At 36.6% G+C, this 18711-nt stretch overlaps 1 protein-coding gene across 4 annotated transcripts in view; it reads right to left on the bottom strand.

Moving 5' to 3' along the window:
• The window catches only part of DHRSX (dehydrogenase/reductase X-linked), a 541162-nt gene that overhangs the window by 408859 nt on the left and 113592 nt on the right, over positions 1-18711 (bottom strand). For 3 of the 4 annotated variants that reach the window (XM_007501007.2, XM_056807699.1, XM_056807701.1), the window contains exon 2: positions 11923-12030. The exons of the other annotated variant lie outside the window; for it this stretch is intronic. In XM_007501007.2, the coding sequence (XP_007501069.2) occupies positions 11923-12030 (108 nt within the window). The remainder of the gene's footprint in view (positions 1-11922; positions 12031-18711) is intronic. 4 annotated transcript variants of the gene reach the window in all.

Below are 18711 nucleotides of genomic sequence, written 5' to 3' on the forward strand. Positions count from 1 at the left end.
CTCTGATAAAATACAACACCCATTCCTATTGAAAACACTATAAACTATATGAATAGAAGGGCCGTTCCTAAAATTAATAAACAATATATATCTAAAACCATCAGCAAACACCATCTGCAATGGGGATAAACTCGAAGCCTTCCCAATAAGATCAGGAGTCAAACAAGGATGCCCATTATCACCTTTACTATTTAATATGGTATTAGAAACACTAGCAGGAGCAATTACAGAAGAAAAAGAAATTGAAAGTATTAAAATTGGCAATAAGAAGACCAAGCTCTCACTCTTTGCAGATGATATGATTTACTTAAAGAATCCTAGTGAATCAACCAAAAAGCTAGTCAAAATAATCAAAAACTTTAGCAAAGTTGCAGGATACAAAATAACCCCGCATAAGTCATCAGCATTTCTATATATCTCCAACCCAGTTCAGCAGCAAGAATTAGAAAGAGAAATTCCATTTAAAGTCACCAGAGACAATATAAAATACTTAGGAATCTATCTGCCGAGACAAACACAGGCACTATATGAACACAACTACAAAACACTCTCAACACAATTAAAACTAGATCTAAACAATTGGAAAAACATTGATTGCTCATGGGTGGGATGAGCTAACATAATAAAAATGACCATCCTACCGAAACTTATCTATCTATTTAGTGCCATACCCATTAAAATTCCAAAAAACTATTTTACTGAATTAGAGGAAAACCATAACAAAGTTCATTTGGAAGAACAAAGGATCAAGGATATCCAGGGAAATAATGAAAAAAATACAAAGGATGGTGGCCTTGCAATCCCCGATCTCAAATTATATTACAAAGCAGTGATCATCAAAGCAATTTGGTACTGGCTAAGAGACAGAAAGGAGGATCAGTGGAATAGACTTGGGGTAAGTGACCTCATCAAGACAGTCTATGACAAACCCAAAGACCCCAGCTTTGGGGACAAAAATCCACTATTCAATAAAAACTGCTGGGAAAATTGGAAGACAGTGTGGGAGAGATTAGGTTTGGATCAACACCTCACACCCTACACCAAGATAAACTCAGAATGGATGAATGACTTGAATATAAAGAAGGAAACTATAAGTAAATTAGGTGAACACAGAATGTCAGACCTTTGGAAAGGGAAAGATTTTAAAACCAAGCAAGACTTAGAAAGAGTCACAAAATGCAAAATAAATATTTTTGACTACATCAAATTAAAAAGTTTTTGTACAAACAAAACCAATGTAACTAAAATTAGAAGGAAAGCAACAAATTGGGAAGCAACCTTCATAACAGAAACCACTGACAAAGGTCTAATTACTCAAATATATAGAGTTAACCAATTGTACAAAAAATTAAGTCATTCTCCAATTGAAAAATAGACAAGGGACATGAATAGGCAGTTTTTAGTTAAAGAAATCAAAACTATTAATAAGCACAGGAAAAAGTGTTCTAAATCTCTTATAATCAGAGAAATGCAAATCAAAACAACTCTGAAATATCACCTCACACCTAGCAGATTGGCCAACATGACAGCAAAGGAAAGTAATGAATGCTGGAGGGGATGTGGCAAAGTGGGGACACTAATTCATTGCTTTTCTAGTTGTGACTTGATCCAACCATTCTGGAAGGCACTTTGGAACTAGGCCAAAGGGTGATAAAAGACTGTCTGCCCTTTGATCCAGCCATAGCACTGCTGGGTTTTGTGAGATTTAAAATGGTTGAGGTCTTAAACTGTATTACAGTTTGTACCCCAAAGAGATAATAAGGAAAAAGACTTGTACAAAAATATTCATCGCTGCGTTCTTTGAGGTGGTCAAAAATTGGAAAATGAGGGGATGCCCTTCAATTGGGGAATGGCTGGGCAAATTATAGTATATGTTGGTGATGGAATACTATTGTGCTAAAAGGAATAATAGCATAGAGGACTTCCATGGAGACTGGAACATCCGCCAGGAAGAGATGCTGAGCGAAAGGAGCAGAACCAGGAGAACATTGTACACAGAGACTGAGACACTGTGGTACAATCGAACATAATGGACTTCTCCATTAGTGTCAGTGTAATGTCCCTGAACATTCTGCAGGGATCTTGGAGAAAAAACACTATCCTTAAGCAGAGGACAAACTGTGGGAGTAAAAACACCGAGGAAAGGCAACTGCTTGACTACAGGGGTTGAGGGGATACGATTGAGGAGAGACTCTAAATGAACACTCTAATGCAAAAACCAATAACATGGAAATGAGTTCGGATTGAGGATACATGTGATACCCAGTGGAATCATGGGTCAGCTAGTGGAGGGTTGGCAGGAGGGTGTCGGGAGGAGGAAAAGAAAATGATTTTTGTTTCCAATAAATAATGTTTGAAAATGACCAAATAAAATAATGTTTAAAAACTAAAAAAAAAAAGAAAAAAGTTATCTATTCACAAAGCTGAGTGTGAGTGAACAGATCAAGGGGAGACTCTTTGGTCTTGAGTAGTGGAGAGGGGACAAGAGGGACAAGAGCGATTCTGGGAGAGCAGCTTTAGCTGAGGAGGGAAGGCAGAAGGGGGAAAATCTTCAAACCCCCCTCCTCTCTCTGAGCCAATTCATTACATCAGCTGTCTCTCCCAAACCCCACTTTGAGAAGGGGGTTTTCCTCTCTTTCCCCCTCTCCATACCTCAGGGTACAAACTTTCCTAGGATATAAACTTCCCTCTTGGATCTTTTTTTTAATACACAAGGGATGACTGTATACTAAACACCACAAATCTAGACTGTAGCAATTGTGCAAAATTAGAATTAACATCTTTCTTTGTTTCCTATTCCTTCTCTCTCTCTCTCTCTCTCTCTCTCTCTCTCTCTCTCTCTCTCTCTCTCTCTCTCTCTCTCTCTCTCCCCCTTCCTTTCTTTTCTTTCTTTCTTTCTTTCTTTCTTTCTTTCTTTCTTTCTTTCTTTCTTTCTTTCTTTCTTTCTTTCTTTCTTTCTTTCTTTCTTTCTTTCTTTCTTTCTTTCTTTCTTTCTTTCTTTCTTTCTTTCTTTCTTTCTTCATTCCTTTCTATGAGTTTTGAGGTTGATGCATGCTACCAAATATAGAATAAAGTAGGAACTTCATTAACTTTTCCCAGCTTTCCCAGCTATTATGTTCTTACTTTGTTGTCAGTTCTATATTGCACTGATGAAAGATGGAAGGGGTGACTGAAAAGATCTTTTTCCATCTCTAAGAGCTACAATTCTATAAATTTAGAAAACATACCTAAGGTCCCAAAAGAAAATACAAATGCCAGGATACGATTTCTGCCAGAATATAATTTTCTAGCTTTAAAAGGAATCAATGGATTGTGGATGAACCTTAAAATTAAGAAGCCCTTGGTTCAGGTTTGCCTTCAGTACTACATATCAGATCATTTGTAAGTCATTCCACCTTTCAATGTCCCAGGAAAGCCTTTAAAACCATGAAATACATGTTGTCCCCAAAGTCTTGGTGTCCTTTTGAGCTACTAAATGGCTCGAAGACCTAAAAAAAAACTTACCATCTGTCTTAAAATTGACACTAAGTATTAATTCTAAAGTAGAAGAAAGGTAAGGACTAGGTAATAGGGATTAAATGTCTTGTCAAAGTCACACAGCAGGAAAGTGTCTGAGGCCAAATTTGAACCCAGGACTTCATGTCTCTAAGCTTAGCTCTGTATCCACTGAGCTACCCAGCTGCCCTGGCCATAAGGCTTTTGATAGAGGAGTTTCCACACTGGAAATTCTCACATTGATAAAATCAGGCCTGAACAAAAACCTAGACTACCAGAAAATGCAACATTAGCTTACACAACTGGAGAATTCAGTAAATTAGAAAGCATAAAGTCACCAAAAAATTTTTACAAACTAAATAAAAATCCCAACGTATTTTGAAGCAATTCTACATAGAAATTGTTTTTAGTGCCAAAAAGATTATGTGATTCAGAGTAACATGAAGTCATCTGAATTAGAAATAGGTTATAGCCTTAATTCTTTAACAAAGATTTCATGGTATATTAAATAAAAATACTTTTGAAAAAGCAAGATTCAATTATACCTTGACTTAATAAATATCTTATATTAAATAGAAAGTCTTATGTAATTTTTCAAGAAGTGAAATTAAATCAAATTCTCATGGAGAATGAAAAACTGCACCCTTCAAAAGAGATTTAATTGGACTCTCAGTCACCCTTATACTGCAAATGTTCCATATTCAGTGGATTGATTGAGTGAATGAATCCAAAGGAGATATATAATATGAAAATAAGAAACTCTTTAAAACAAAGGAAATGGTTTAAAGACTCTCGCATTCAGTTTACCCTCAGAAAAAGGAGAAAAAAATGTAGGGACAAACATGATAGGCAGAAAATCACCATCTGAAGGAAGTAGTATTTTTCATGATACAAATGACTTTTAATGGGACCACTATTAGAAATTGTACTACCTACACACACGTAGTTTAGTAACATTTTATGAGTTCAATGATGATCAGTATTGTGTTTAGAAAATTGTTGAGAGACAAATCATTCCTCTCAGCAGAAAGATAATAAAGTATAGGTAAGAATAAGAGACTAGTTGTCAGGCATGGACAACATTTTAGTTTTGCTTCATTTTAGAAATTATACTTTTTTATAAGGGTGCTTTGGATGGGGGTCTTTAAAAACCGACAGATGTAAAAAATAATCAACAAAACATTTAAAAAAGAAAATAATTTCGTAGACTCAACCCCAAAGCATTTTTGCTCATTAGTACAAAAAGCCAAAACAAAACAGAGGAGTAATACTTTCCCTTCCCCCCTACCCTGCCACAATAATTTAATTACTTCTTCTAAATAATATTTTTACTTTTAAAACTTGGACCTCATAATAAGAAGGATTTTCTAAATACCAGTGGAGGAGCAAGAGCTCTTCTACATCAAATTTACTGATTGATTAAGCTCCTTGAGGGAAAGGACTGTCTTTTTTCCTCTTTTTGTATTTCCTGTGTTAACAGTGCCTCACATATAGTAAGTGCTATGTAAATGTTTATTAAATTGAATTGATTACAGATACCATAATAGAAGTTGCTAGGTAGGACTATAAATAGTGTGAGACTTGAAATTAGGAAGACCTGAGTTCAAATCCAGTTTCAGACACTTACTAATTATATGACCCTGGACTTAACCTCTCCCAGTCTCAGTTTCCCAATTTTCAAAAAGGGGAAAATAATACTGCCCAGACCTGTTGTGAGGACAAAAGGAGATGATAGTTGTAAAGCTTTTTGACAATCTTAAAAAATATAAATTCTGGTTATAAATATTAATATTCTTAAACTTACTGATTACCTCATACAAAAGAACAAAGGAAGGGACCCTGAAAAGCATCTATTCTCACTGTATCACTTCACAGTTGAGGAAACAGAGTAGCAGAAAGTGATGATTTTCCCAAAGTGAAAAAGACATTGTCTGAGTCTAGAATTGAATCAAAATCTAGTAATATTTCTAGAAAAATTTCTGCCATTCTCTTTCTACTTCATCCTCCTGGATCTTGGGCCTTGGCATTTGCACTGCAAATATGCACCCTGAACCATACTTTGAATAAATGAATAGAAAAAATCTATCCACCTTGACTCTCTATTATAGGGACTTCCAACTCTGATGTCTGCCTTTTAGCTGTGTAAAAATAGACTCGAATCTAGGACTTCAATCCCCAGAAATCCTTGTTCCACTTTCCCAGAATGCCCTCTAATCTCACTGAATTCTCACCTGGGCCGAGAGCGAGATGGGGTATTTAAACCTGGTTGTGAATAGGCTCGGCCTTTTTTGGACTTCCATTTTGGAGCAGACGTGTCTCTTTTATGATGTGAGGTTATCTTGTCTAGGCCTCTCTGGCCTAGGCATGTGCTTTCTTATTCTGTATTTTCTATAATCCTTAACCTTTAATAAACCTCATAAAAATATAATACTCCTTGCAGAGAGAAACTAATTTCTACCTGCTTCAGTCTCCCCAAAATTTTAATCTTTACAGTTGTAGCATTCTATAGATGCTATTTCTATTAGATTGTAAAAACTCTTTGAAGGCTATTGACTGTCTTAATTTTGAATTTGTGTCCCCAGGGCTTAGAGCATTGCTTGGCACTTAATAAATGTTTTTCTTTTTTTATGTATCCTGTAATAAGGGACTGTTTTGAATGGTAATTGATATCTAAAGATCAGGCTGTTATCTTCTTTCTTCTTTCCTCCCTTCCCCCTTAATTCCCCCCTTCCCCCCTTCTTCCCTTCCTCTTCTTATTGATTCTCCTTCTGGTTTCTCTAAATCAACTCAGGGTGAATTTATGATGTCTTAAATGAAATACTCTTTCTCTTCTCTATCTTAAGAGATTTATTGGGAAAGACAGGGAAGGATAAGGAAATGAAAGGAGAGTGGGTATGGGATTTCCCTAATACTACAATGCGTCTTAGATTGGAGGATGGTGGAATATAATCCAATTGGGAGAAATGGCTGATAGGTCTGGAGTTCAGTCACTATCACAACAGAGCAAATAAGAGGGAGAGCTGGACTTTGTCCTTCTTTCTTCTGTCTCCAAAACCCAGAGACCACCTTCAGACTTCAGTCTCCACGAGCCAAAAGGACCAACCAAACTTCTGTCTTCAAAGCCAAAAACAACCTTCAGGCTTCCTCTTGGAGGACTTCCTCCAACTGCTTCTTCAGGTCACATTCCAAATCAGAATACTCTTGTTTGAAGATAGGTCATCAGTCTCAGCTACTCCAAACTCCTGCTACAAATCATTCTCAATTTCTCACTTCCACAATCCCTTCATCATAAAAGCTTAAAACTACACAAAGACTTACAACACCCCATATACACAAAACACACATATCTTCTTGAAATGAAGGACTGCATATATTTATTTTGGTAAGCCAGTAGTATCTTGCATATACATATACAGTTCTCCTTTCATTTAAGTGGACCATCCTACAAACCTCTACGTACATGCAAATTTACTCCTACCCATTCACTTCACTTAGCTTACATGAGAAGGAATACTCAAAATAATGCCTTTACACAGTAATGAAATATACTAAAATACAGACATCTTAAATAGTGTATCATGATAAGAAAGAGAACTATGAAATTAAAGATAAAGCTAATGATAAAGTATATATAACACTGTACAAAAAACAGGTGTGCAATTGAATCTTTTTCACTTGTGATTAGTCACATAATGATTTTTATGAAATTATTAAGAGATGTTTGGACAATTGTTCTCTTTTTTTTCCTCATATATTTAATGCCAGCAAGCAATATTACCCTCAACTAGTCTTTGAACTTTAAATTTTTTTTATTTAAAAGTCCATCTTTTCAATATAAGAAAAAAGTTTGTCAAATGACAAAATGCTACAGCCAACTGTTTCATTGTGAACTGTTTTGGTTTGACCTCAGGTTCTCAAGATTCCTTTTCTTCTTCTTCAGTCTTTGTAGTTAGCAGCCAAATCAGACCCTCATTCAACAGTTCTCCATGAAATTTAATCAACTTCTCCACATCATTCTCATATGCTTTTAGTTCCAATTCTTGTACTTCTTTGAATGTTTCATCTTGGTCAAATCCATGAAAATCTGCAACAAACTGCAGGTACATTTTTTTCCAAACTCTTCATATTCATATTCACTTCTGTTACATCTTACCATGTTTCTCAGAATTCCTTATGTAAACTTGGATTTGCATAATGCAAATCTCTCTAAAGCAAGAATTGACTATACTAAGTATACAAGAAATTTCTGGGTGGCTAGGTGGCTCAGTGGATTGAGAACCCAGCCAAGAGACAGGAGGTCCTAGATTCTAATGTGACCTCAGACACTTCCTAGCTGTGTGACCCTGGGTAAATTGCTTAATCCTAATTGCCTAGCTGTTACCACTCTTCTGCCTTAGAACGAATACACATTATGAACTCTAAGTCAGAAGATGAGTTTAAAAAATGAAAAGAAATTTAAAAAACAGAAATTTCTGTTGAATGAATGGAGAAGTGAATGAATCAAAGAAGTGAAATGCTGGGAAGTTCAGGTTTCTTATTATTGGTTCAGATTTTGTACTTGCTCTAAAAGGAGCTAGAACTGAGATAGTGATATAGTTTTCTCCTTCCCCAGCCTTCCTTGCCTCAGCTCCTTTTACCTGATTCTCTTTCCATTCACTCAACCCCACCTCAGCTGAGACATGGAGTTCAGTCCTACCAGGGGAGGTAGTGGAGCAGGATAGACAAAACACTTAAGGAAGAAGAATTTCCCAACCCCTATGAGGTAAAGGAGGAATTTAGATATCCTTCTCCAATCTCATTCTTTCCATTGCTCCATGTTTCCATGTATCTGGAAAGCTTTAAAAGGGCCAGTTATAGACTATGGAAAATATTCTGAACTTCCAGTTGAATTCCCATTCTCTTCCTGAGCACTGAGCAATCATGGATACAAGGGAAATAGCCACAGAACAAAACAAGGAGTCAGGAAGTGGTTGTGAGCTGATAACCTCAGATTCCCTAAAAAGGTGGGGGTCAGGCTGATATATCCACAGGATATATATGTTCCTTGTGGAAACTCAGATCCCATCTACTGAACTCACTCTTCAAATCAGGAGGATAGAAAAGGGTGAATGTTTAATATTTCTCAATAAACAAGAATTTTATTTAGTGTTACATGTCTATTCTTACACTGTGGAGATAAACGGGTATAGGAGAAGCAATGGCTGACATTCTCTTTCAGTAAGGAGGAAAATGAGAAAGACTAATAGAGCAAAGAAAGAGGAAAAAAAAACAATCTAATAAAAATGAGTCCTGGCTCCAGCTCTGTAAGGAAATTGTCTCCAATAATTGTAGAAATAGTAAAACTAATAGGAATAACAAAGAAAGATCAAACAATTTGCAAAGTTATAAACTCTAATGTAACTGAGTATCAAGAGAGATACAAGAAATTTTAATGCAATCTATCTCATCCCCAACTGCCAATAAGGAAAAGAAAACAAGTAGTAACAAAAGTAAAAATACTTTAAAACAAAAGTATTCTTTGGAAAAAAAAAAGAAAAACACTGAAGCAGAAAAAGTAATGAGCCTAAAGTTAGTGAAACCTGATAAATATGCTTCATTAAACAGGCTCTATTCCACACAAGTGAAAGATGGGTCACAGGAGGCAGGAAATCATTTGAAGAAATTGCTGCATTTGAAAGGCAGGTGAAATATAGGAGGGCTAGGGAATAGGGAAATGAAAAATATCACAGTCATTTTTCAGAAAGGAAGGTTAAAAGAAACACAAAAACATTAAAAACTTATGAGATTGAGTTCAATTCTGAAAGAGAAAGGAAAAAGCTAGAACTGCTCATTAAAAGATGGGAGCTTATTGGAGAACCAGCAGAAGGACATTTTACCTTGAGAAAATAAACAAAAGAAATTGAAAGAGAAAGGATTCCCTAATACGATTTTATTTTACAAACAAAAAACTACTCATCCAGTATAGATAGAAATTAATAAAATAATATTAGCAGAGAGCAAGATTGTTAACATGTCATGCAGAATGTAAACATAAAGTCACTCTCAAAGTCTCATTTTTTCTAGGAGATTTAAATTTCCCTGACTATACTGAAACTTCAGTCTTCTAAAAATAAAAATTATAGAATATTAGTAATGGAAAGAACCTTAGAGGTCATCTCATCTGACATTTTATCCATTGTAGGAATACTCATTACAAACATGTCTTATGAGAAAATGAGAGATTATCCAGCCTAAGATTGAAATGATTAAAATTTTTCCAATGAAAAAATTCTCACTTATTCCATTGTTGGACAATGTTATATCCATTCCTGACTCCAGAAAAATTGTCAGATAGCCATGTTTGAATACTTGACAGTCCCTTAAACCCAACTCAGAAAGATTTCTTTCTCCAGTGGTATAACAAGAAGAGTCTTTCATTGTAAGGTTTCTTTACTATTGTTGTGACTCATCTGGAAAGTAAGATGAATCCTATGGGTCCTTCTCAGAATATTGTTTTTAAGTGTATAAATTAAAATACAGAGTATTACAAAGGAAATTAATTTTATATTAAAATACAATAATGTATGGATGTATGGATATATACTTAGATATGCATATAAACATAATATACATGTATATATATTTATATATTCATAAACATACACATAAAATTTACAGTCCATGGATTAAGAATCCATACATGAAATTGACTAACTGGGAAAACACTGATTAGGAAACCTAGGTAGTACATTGGTTAAAGTGCTAGGCATGGAGTCAGAAGGTTCTGGAATCAAATTTGACCTCAGACAATTCCCAGCTATATGATCCTTGGCAAATCACTTAACCCCAGTTGCCTAGCCCATACCATTCTTTTGCCTTAGAATCTAGAAAAAGATAAGGGTTTAGAAAGAAAAAGAAAAACATTGATTAATTTTAGTTGTGGCACCATCTCATTAGAAACGAACTTTTCTTGTCAAAAAGAAGCAGCTAACTTGGGACAAATACAGAGATATGAAGTTGTCAACAAATGGACACCTAAAAAATAAAAGGAGAATAGAATCTATAAGAAAATCCAACTTGAATAAATGAGCCTTGGTAGTATGAAAATATTCTAGATGAATAGAAAATAAGAATGGGAGAAATGATGGGAATGTAGCCCTAATCCAAGCAGCATAAATGCTTGCTTTTACATAGTCATTTTTATAAATTACATAGAATAATGAATAATCAATTGAAAACAGAACAAATTTACTTGCCCAAATCAAAGAATTGCTTTTGGGTACTGTGACAAGGAAATCACTTTAAAAGACTGATATATATTAATTTAAGGTCGCCAAGGAATTCAGCTATGTAATTCCTAAATGAAAACTCAAGTCAGCAGTCAACCTTTTATGGAGTTTAATTACAACAGGAGGAAGAAAGGAATTAGAGATAGAGAGAGAGAAAAGGGAGAGAAGGGAATAGGGCTTAAATACCCCTTCTGTTTAGGCTGGGCCAAAAGGCCCAAGCCCTTAGATAGCTGGGGCAAAGAAAAGAGATCAGTCCCTATTACTCACGTGACCAAAATGGAGAAACAGTCTCAGAGGCCCCCACCTTCAGCTTCCTTCAGAGCAAGCTTCTCAGAGCACACTCCAATCACTCAGACAAACTCCTCAACCACCCCACTCTGAGTCTTCAGACCCCTCTCTCTTTAAGGAAACCATCCAAGTTCCCTCCCCTCAGTTCTCATATCTACCAATCACTGTCCATCAATTTCCCTGTGCCAATGGAGGCTCTAACTTAACCCAGGACCGCCCAGAGGTCTCTGGCTTTGCATATGTCTGTTGAAGGTCATATTTTCAAATAATTAAATCTTTGATCCTTTGCTACAGCCCTTCCTAAATCCTGTTAACCTGAGTAGGGTAGAGATTGGAATAATTAAATTTTGATCTATGCTGCAGCCCTTCCTCAATCCTGTTAGGACTGAGTAGGGTGGAGATTGATTCCAAGTATCTCCATTGTATCAATTCTAAAATCAATCATGACTCAAAGAAATTCCTGTTCTATGCTTAAGCATAGGTCAAAGTCCTTTCCATTGTTCAGCAAAAGGTTTCTGTCCTAAAGTAATCTTAAGAAGGGAGGAGGAGGAAACTCTCATGCCAATGGGGTTCACATTCCAATAGCCAAGACCCACTATCAATAGGAAATTTTTCAAGTATGAAATTTCCCAATGGTGAAATTTTCCAACATTTATAAGTCTAAGGAATTTTAAGGTTTACAGTACTACCAATTTTTCCCCTTTTGTAGATCAATTCTTGATTCTACTTTTACTGATTTTATATAAGCACATTCTGTGATTTTGTTTGATTATGAATCAAGTTTCAAAGAAACAACCTAGCATATATTAGAAACCAAAGAACTTATTTTCCCCCATGATACAAAATGCACATTCATTACCAAAATTATTACCTATTATGACATGCATGCCCAGTTTTGCCAAATGCTTTGCAGTTGAAAAGCCAATTCCACAGAGCCCTCCAGTCACTATGGCAACACATCCATGTTGAGAAGAAAAATCTGTATGAGAAAAAAATAAAGGTAACTCCTCATTAGAGTGTTATCAAATATTTTTGAGAGTATAAACAAAATATATTACTAAACTGGTAACAATTAGAATAGCTTATCTCCTTAACACCAATATTCTCCCAAAAATTCTGTATGTTTGAATAAAGATAATCCATAGAAATTTACCATATTCCCATAGACCTTAGAACCAGGGACTCTCTTCCAAGACTCTATATAGAGGAGATATTTGAACCTTTACAAATGTAAAAAGTTTTTAAAAAAACTAAACACAAGAAAGAGAGAGACAGAAACATAAAGGCAACAGGAATAGATGCCTACTTTCTTCCTACCCTTCAAGGCCATGCCAAAGCTAACCCTTCTGGGTTAAATGAAGAAATGTTCTAATCTACAACACTCAATCATGAGTTAACAGGCAAAGTCTTTCTGTGTGTGCTGTGTGTGTGTGTGTGTGTGTGTGTTTGTGTAGGCATGGGGGAATATTTGGGTGGGTGGGCATAAAGGCAGAAGGAGCAAAACTCACAACTCAAGAACATAATATGGGAGGCAAAGCCAAGATGGCAGTTTGGAGAAAGCAAAATTTCACACCTTAGCAATCCCTTCCTCACCAATCAAAAACCCAATGCTTCGAGAAGAATGAAAACCAAATCTAACAACAGGTCAAAGCTAGGGAACTCTCCTCCTGGACCCAACTTAAAAGGAACACCCCAAAAAAGGATGAATTCTAGAACACATGGGTTTTAGGGGAAGGAAGAAGGAAGGTCTCAGGACCCCTCCTCAACCTAAAGTGCTGAGTCACCATCAGTAGCTGGAATCTCCTAGAAGGCAAGGGTACTAGTACGGAGGGAGGACCTTGCTGGCACAGCTGTACCAGGCTCAGGGAGTTAAACATAGGTGGCATAGAGGCAGCTGAAGAAGAAGCACAGAGCAGGCAGCCTAGGAGAAATGTAGAAGCTCCATCCTCACCTCCCCCCAATCCTTCCCCAGATTTTGGCCTCAAGGCACAGCCAGCTTTGCAGAACAAATCAGCCCTGGCTCAATCTCATAAATATGGCAGATAAGAAGACTTCAGAGGGCAAGGAGCATCAAGCTCAAACACCCCTCCCCCAGACTGATCTGAAAGCCTTTCTGACTTAGCTCCAAGGGCAAAAGGCTACAACCACTATAGGATAAAACCTTGATAACAGGGTGGGAAACCCAACTCCTTTACAACCTGTCAGCATGGGAAATCGGCTTGGGAAAATCTAACTAACCAAATCAATATGTAGAACGGAGAAGAAGTGCCCTCAGGACAGAACAGTCCAAACCCACAAATCCAGCACATAATGAGAGGAACAAGACTACAGGCAACTAGAGGGAGGAAAGAAGGGGAAAATATGAGTAAACAACAGAAAAAGAAAAAAGAACAGAGGCCGAGTAAACATAGCGGCCTAGAAGGAGCAGAAGTTCAGACCTCTGAATACCCCTTCCTTAACAATCACAAATCAAATGCTCAAAGGGGAATGAAAATGAAACCTAACAACAAGACAAAGTCAAGGAACACTCCTGCTGGACTCAATTCAAAAGGCTCATCCCCTAAAACCCAGAATCCGAGAACACTCTGCTTTAAGGGGAAGGCAGAAGGAAGGTCCCAGGACCCCTCCACCCACCCACTGAGAGTACTGAGCCTCCTGAGGCAGCAGGAAACTCTGGGTGGGCAAGGGAGCTGGTCTGGAGGGTGTACCTTGCCGACAAGCCTGTGCCAAGCTCAAAACATTGAATACAGATGGCAGGAAATGAACTGGAAAGAGAGGATGCAGCTGGCAGCCTGACCAAAGCTGTGGAGATACTCCATATTTGCCCCAGACTTCCAGAAGGTTTGGGTCTGAGCTCACCCAGCCCAACACAGCTGAACTTAATCCCATCAAAAGTCTTCAAAACTCGGGGAAGCCAAGGCTCCACACCCCTCCCTCATTGACTGCTGGACGTAAATCCAATCAAAAACCTCCAGAGGACAGGGAAGCTCAAACCCCAGCAACCCTCCCCCACAGACTGCACGGAGAGATCTTCTGTCAAAGCTCAAAGAGGAGAGACTGACAGAAGCCCCAAAAACAAAAAAAAAAATGAGAGGAACAAGAGCACAGACAAATACGGGGAGCAAAGAAGGAGTGAATATGAGAAAACAACAGAAAATAAAAGAAATTACAATAGACACTTTCTATGAAGTGAACGAAATTGAGGTGGAGGGATTAGCAAACAATGAATCAGAAAACCCAACAAATTGGATACAGGCTTTGGAAGAACCCAAAATGCAATTCAAAATACAATTAAGAGAGGCTGAAGACAATTGAGAAAAGAACTTAAAAATTAAGATAAGTCATCTGGAAACAGGCACGTGAAACTAAAAAAAGAAAATAGTATCGTAAAAGCCAAAATCAACAAGCTTGAAAATGAGAGAAAGGAGACGAAAGATGAGGCAAAGAAGATGAAAAATAAGGCAAAGGAGATGAACAAAGAGGCAAAGAGGATGAAAGATGACCTCCAAAGAAAATCAGAACAGAAGGAGAAGGATGACCAAAAAGTCAGGGATGAAATCCATTCGTTAAAAACCAGAATACAACAACTAGAATTAAATGACCTCACAAGGCAGCAGGATACTATAAAACAAGACCAAAAGAATGAAAAAATTGAGGAAAATATGAAGCATCTCATTCACAAAACAGAAGATTTAGAAAATCGTTCACGGAGAGACAATTTAAGAATCATTGGTCTACCAGAAGACCATGACAAAAGAAAAAGCCTGGACACAATACTACATGGAATTATTCAAGAAAACTGCTCCAATATTCCAGAATAAGAGGAAAAAGTGGAGATTGAAAGAATCCACTGATCCCCTCCTATACTTAATCTCCAACCAACAACACCCAGGAATGTTATAGCCAAATTCAAGAACTATCAGACCAAAGAAAAATTATTACAAGCTGCCAAGAAAAAGTGATTCAGATACCATGGAATTAGGCAAACACAGAATAGTATACTTGTCAGATCTTTGGGAAAGGAAAGTCTTTAAAACCAAATAAGATCTAAAAAAAATTCACAAAATGTAAAATCAATAATTTTGATCACATCAAATTAAAAAGTTTGTGTAAAAACAAAACTAATGCTTCCAAAATTAGAAGGGTAGCAACAATTTGGGAAACAATCTTCATTACAAAAACATCTGACAAAGGTCTAATTACTCAAACTGATGAAGAGCTAATCCAGTTGGACAAAAAATCAAGCCCTTCTCCAATTGAAAAATGGGCAAGGGACATGAATAGGCAATTTTCAGTTAAAGAAATCAAAACTATATTAATAAGCACATGAAAAAGTGTTCCAAATCTCTTATAATCCAAGAAATGCAAATCAAAACAACTCTGAGGCATCACCTAACACCTAGCATGACTAACATGACAGCAAAGGAAAGTAATGAATGTTGGAGGGGATGTGGCAAAGATGGGACATTAATTCATTGCTGGTAGAGCTGTGAATTGATTTAGCCATTCTGGAGGGCAATTTGGAACTATGCTCAAAGGGCAATAAAAGACTGTCTGCCCTTTGATCCAGCCATAGCACTGCTGGGTTTGTACCCCAAAGAGATAATAAGGAAAAAGACTTGTACAAAAATATTCATACCTGTGCTCTTTGTGGTGGCAAAATTTGGAAAATGAGGGGCTGCCATTTAATTGGAGAATGGCTGAACAAATTGTGGTACATGTTGGTGATGGAATACTATTGTGCTAAAAGGAATAATAAAGTAGTCCAGGAATTGATGCAGAGTGAGAGGAGCAGAAACAGGAGAACATTGTACACAGAGACTGACAGACTCTGGTACAATCGAATATAATGGACCACTCCATTAGTGGCAATGCAATGACCCTGATCAACTTGGAGGAACCTACAAAAAAAATCACAATCCACATTCAGAGGAAACACTGTGGGAGTGAGTAAAAACACAAAAGAAAAACAACTGCTTAAATACATGGGTTGAAGGGATATGGTTGGGGATGTAGACTCTAAATGAACATCCCACTGTAAACAACAACTTGGAAATAGTTTCTGGTCAAGGACACAAGTAATACCCAATGAAAGTGCGCGTAGGCTGCGGGAAGAGTGGGTGGAGGGGAGGGAGGGAAATAATGTAAATATTGTAACCAAGAATAATGTTCTAAATTGACTAAATAAATTAATCCAAATGGAAAAAAAAGAATTTAAAAAAAGGAAAAGCCTTTGATAAAATACAACACCCATTCCTATTGAAAACACTACAAAGTATAGGAATAGAAGGGCCTTTCCTAAAAACAATAAACACTATTTATCTAAAATCATCAGCAAATATCATCTGTAATGGGGATAAACTAGAAGCCTTCCCAATAAGATCAGGAGTGAAACAAAGATGTCCACTATCATCTCTATTATGTAACATTGTACTAGAAACACTAGTAGTAGTAATTAGAGAAGAAAAAGAAATTGGAGTTATTAAAACTGGCAATTAGGAGACCAAGCTATCATTCTTTGCAGATGATATGATGGTTTACTTAAAGAATCCTAGAGAATCAACCAAAAAGCCAGTCGAAACTATCAACAATCTTAGCAAAGTTGCAGGATACACAATAAACCCACATAAGTCATCAGTATTTCTATATATCCTCAACCCAGTTCAGCAGCAAGAATTAGAAAGAGAAATTCCATATAAAATCACCACAGACCAAATAAAAATCTTAGGAATCTATCTGCCGAGACAAACACAGGAACTATATGAACACAACTAAAAAACACTCACCACACAATTAAAACTCAATGGAAAAACATTGATTGTTCATGGGTGGGAAGAGCTAACATAATAAAAATGACAATTCTACCCAAATTAATTTACTTATTTAGTGCCATACCCATTGAATTACCAAAAAACATTTTTACTAAATTATAAAAAAGAATAACAAAGTTCATTTGGAAGAATAAAAGATCCGTTTTTTCTTTCTTGCTATGGGAAATTATGCAAGAAAACTGCCCTGACATTCCAGAGCAAGAAGGAACAGTAGAGATTGAAAGAATCCACAGATCACCCCCTGTACTTAATCCTCAATTGATAACTCACAGGAATGTTATAGCCAAATTCAAGAACTACCAGACCAAGGAAAAAATTTTACAAGCTGCTAAGAATAAGAAGTCATTCAGATACCACAGAACTACAGTGAGGATAACACAGGATCTGGCTGCATCTACACTGAAGGACCAAAAGACATGGAATATAATATTCTGGGAAGCAAGAGAACTAGATCTACAACCAAGAATCAACTACCCAGAAAAACTGACTATATTCTTACAAGGGAAAGTATGGTCATTTAATAAAATAGAAGACGTCCAAGCATTCACAATGAAAAGATCAGACTTGAACATAAAACTTGATACCCAAACACAGAACTCATGAGAATCACCAAAAGGTAATTAAGAAAGAGGAAAAAAAAACAACTTTTGTTAATGGACTCAATAAGTTAAAATGTTTGGTATCCCTACAAGAAAAGAGGATATTAATAGCTCTTAAAAATTGTTATTATCACCTGTGTGGCTAGAAGAATGTTACTTAGAGGGAAAAGTGACAAACTGTATAAGATGAAATGCCAAAACATATATATGTGTGTGTGCATAAATATGTGTGAATGCACAAATATATATATATATACACATATATATGTATATATAAAACTAGAGGTAAAAAAAGAGGTTAATACTAAGAGAAATGGGAAAAGAAGCAAAAATGGGGTAAATATATATATCATAAAGAAGAGCATGGGGTGAGTACGGGAGCATACCAATACACTAGAAGGTGAAGAGGTCGGAGACTGTGCAGTGAAATTGACTCAAAGAGGGAAGAACAACCATTGGGGCAGAGAATTGATTCGGGCCCTAGAAAGAAGTAGAAAAATAACAAATGGACTGGCGGGGAGGGAAGTAATACAAGGGAGGGAGAGCATAGGGGATTAAAGAGGTCCTAAGGAAAAATAAGAGGGGAATAAAAAGGGAGGGTGGAAGGGAAGCAAAATAAGGGTGGAAAAGAGGGGGACTGATTAAAAACAAAACACTGGCATAGAAGGAAATAGTGAAAGAAGAAAGGGCAGGAATAGGAATGGAAATCAAAATTTTGGGAAATACACAACTGGTAATCATAACTCTGAATGTGAATGGAATGAACTCACCCATAAAATGCAAGCAAATAGCAGAGTGGATTAGAAACAAAAATCCTACCATATATTGTGTTATAATAAATTTTGGAAGAGGAGGAAGGAAGGTTATATACAAAGGGTAAAATCACATGTAAACAAATTGAATTTATTAACAATGAAAGAAAAAATGGGAAAGGAATGAGGGAGAGGTTTTCATCTGATGGTAAGTCCAAGATATTTACCCACTATAATTACTTTCCTAAGCTAATCTGTCTAAATAACTAAACCACAGATTACTAAGGGGTAAATCCAACAGGGAACCCAAAAATCTCATAAAAAGAGTTCCTGGTGGGTAGGTAGCAGGAATCCAGCTGTTGATTCCTCAGATGTCCCAAGGAATGTAGAGAAGGCTCCTCCAATATACTCTGTCCACCAAAGTGTATGGGAAATCTTCTCAGTCTTGTTTTATTCAAAGGCAGTCAGCTTCCAAAAT

Source organism: Monodelphis domestica, chromosome 8, assembly GCF_027887165.1.
Source record: "Monodelphis domestica isolate mMonDom1 chromosome 8, mMonDom1.pri, whole genome shotgun sequence".
Lineage (NCBI taxonomy): Eukaryota > Metazoa > Chordata > Mammalia > Didelphimorphia > Didelphidae > Monodelphis > Monodelphis domestica.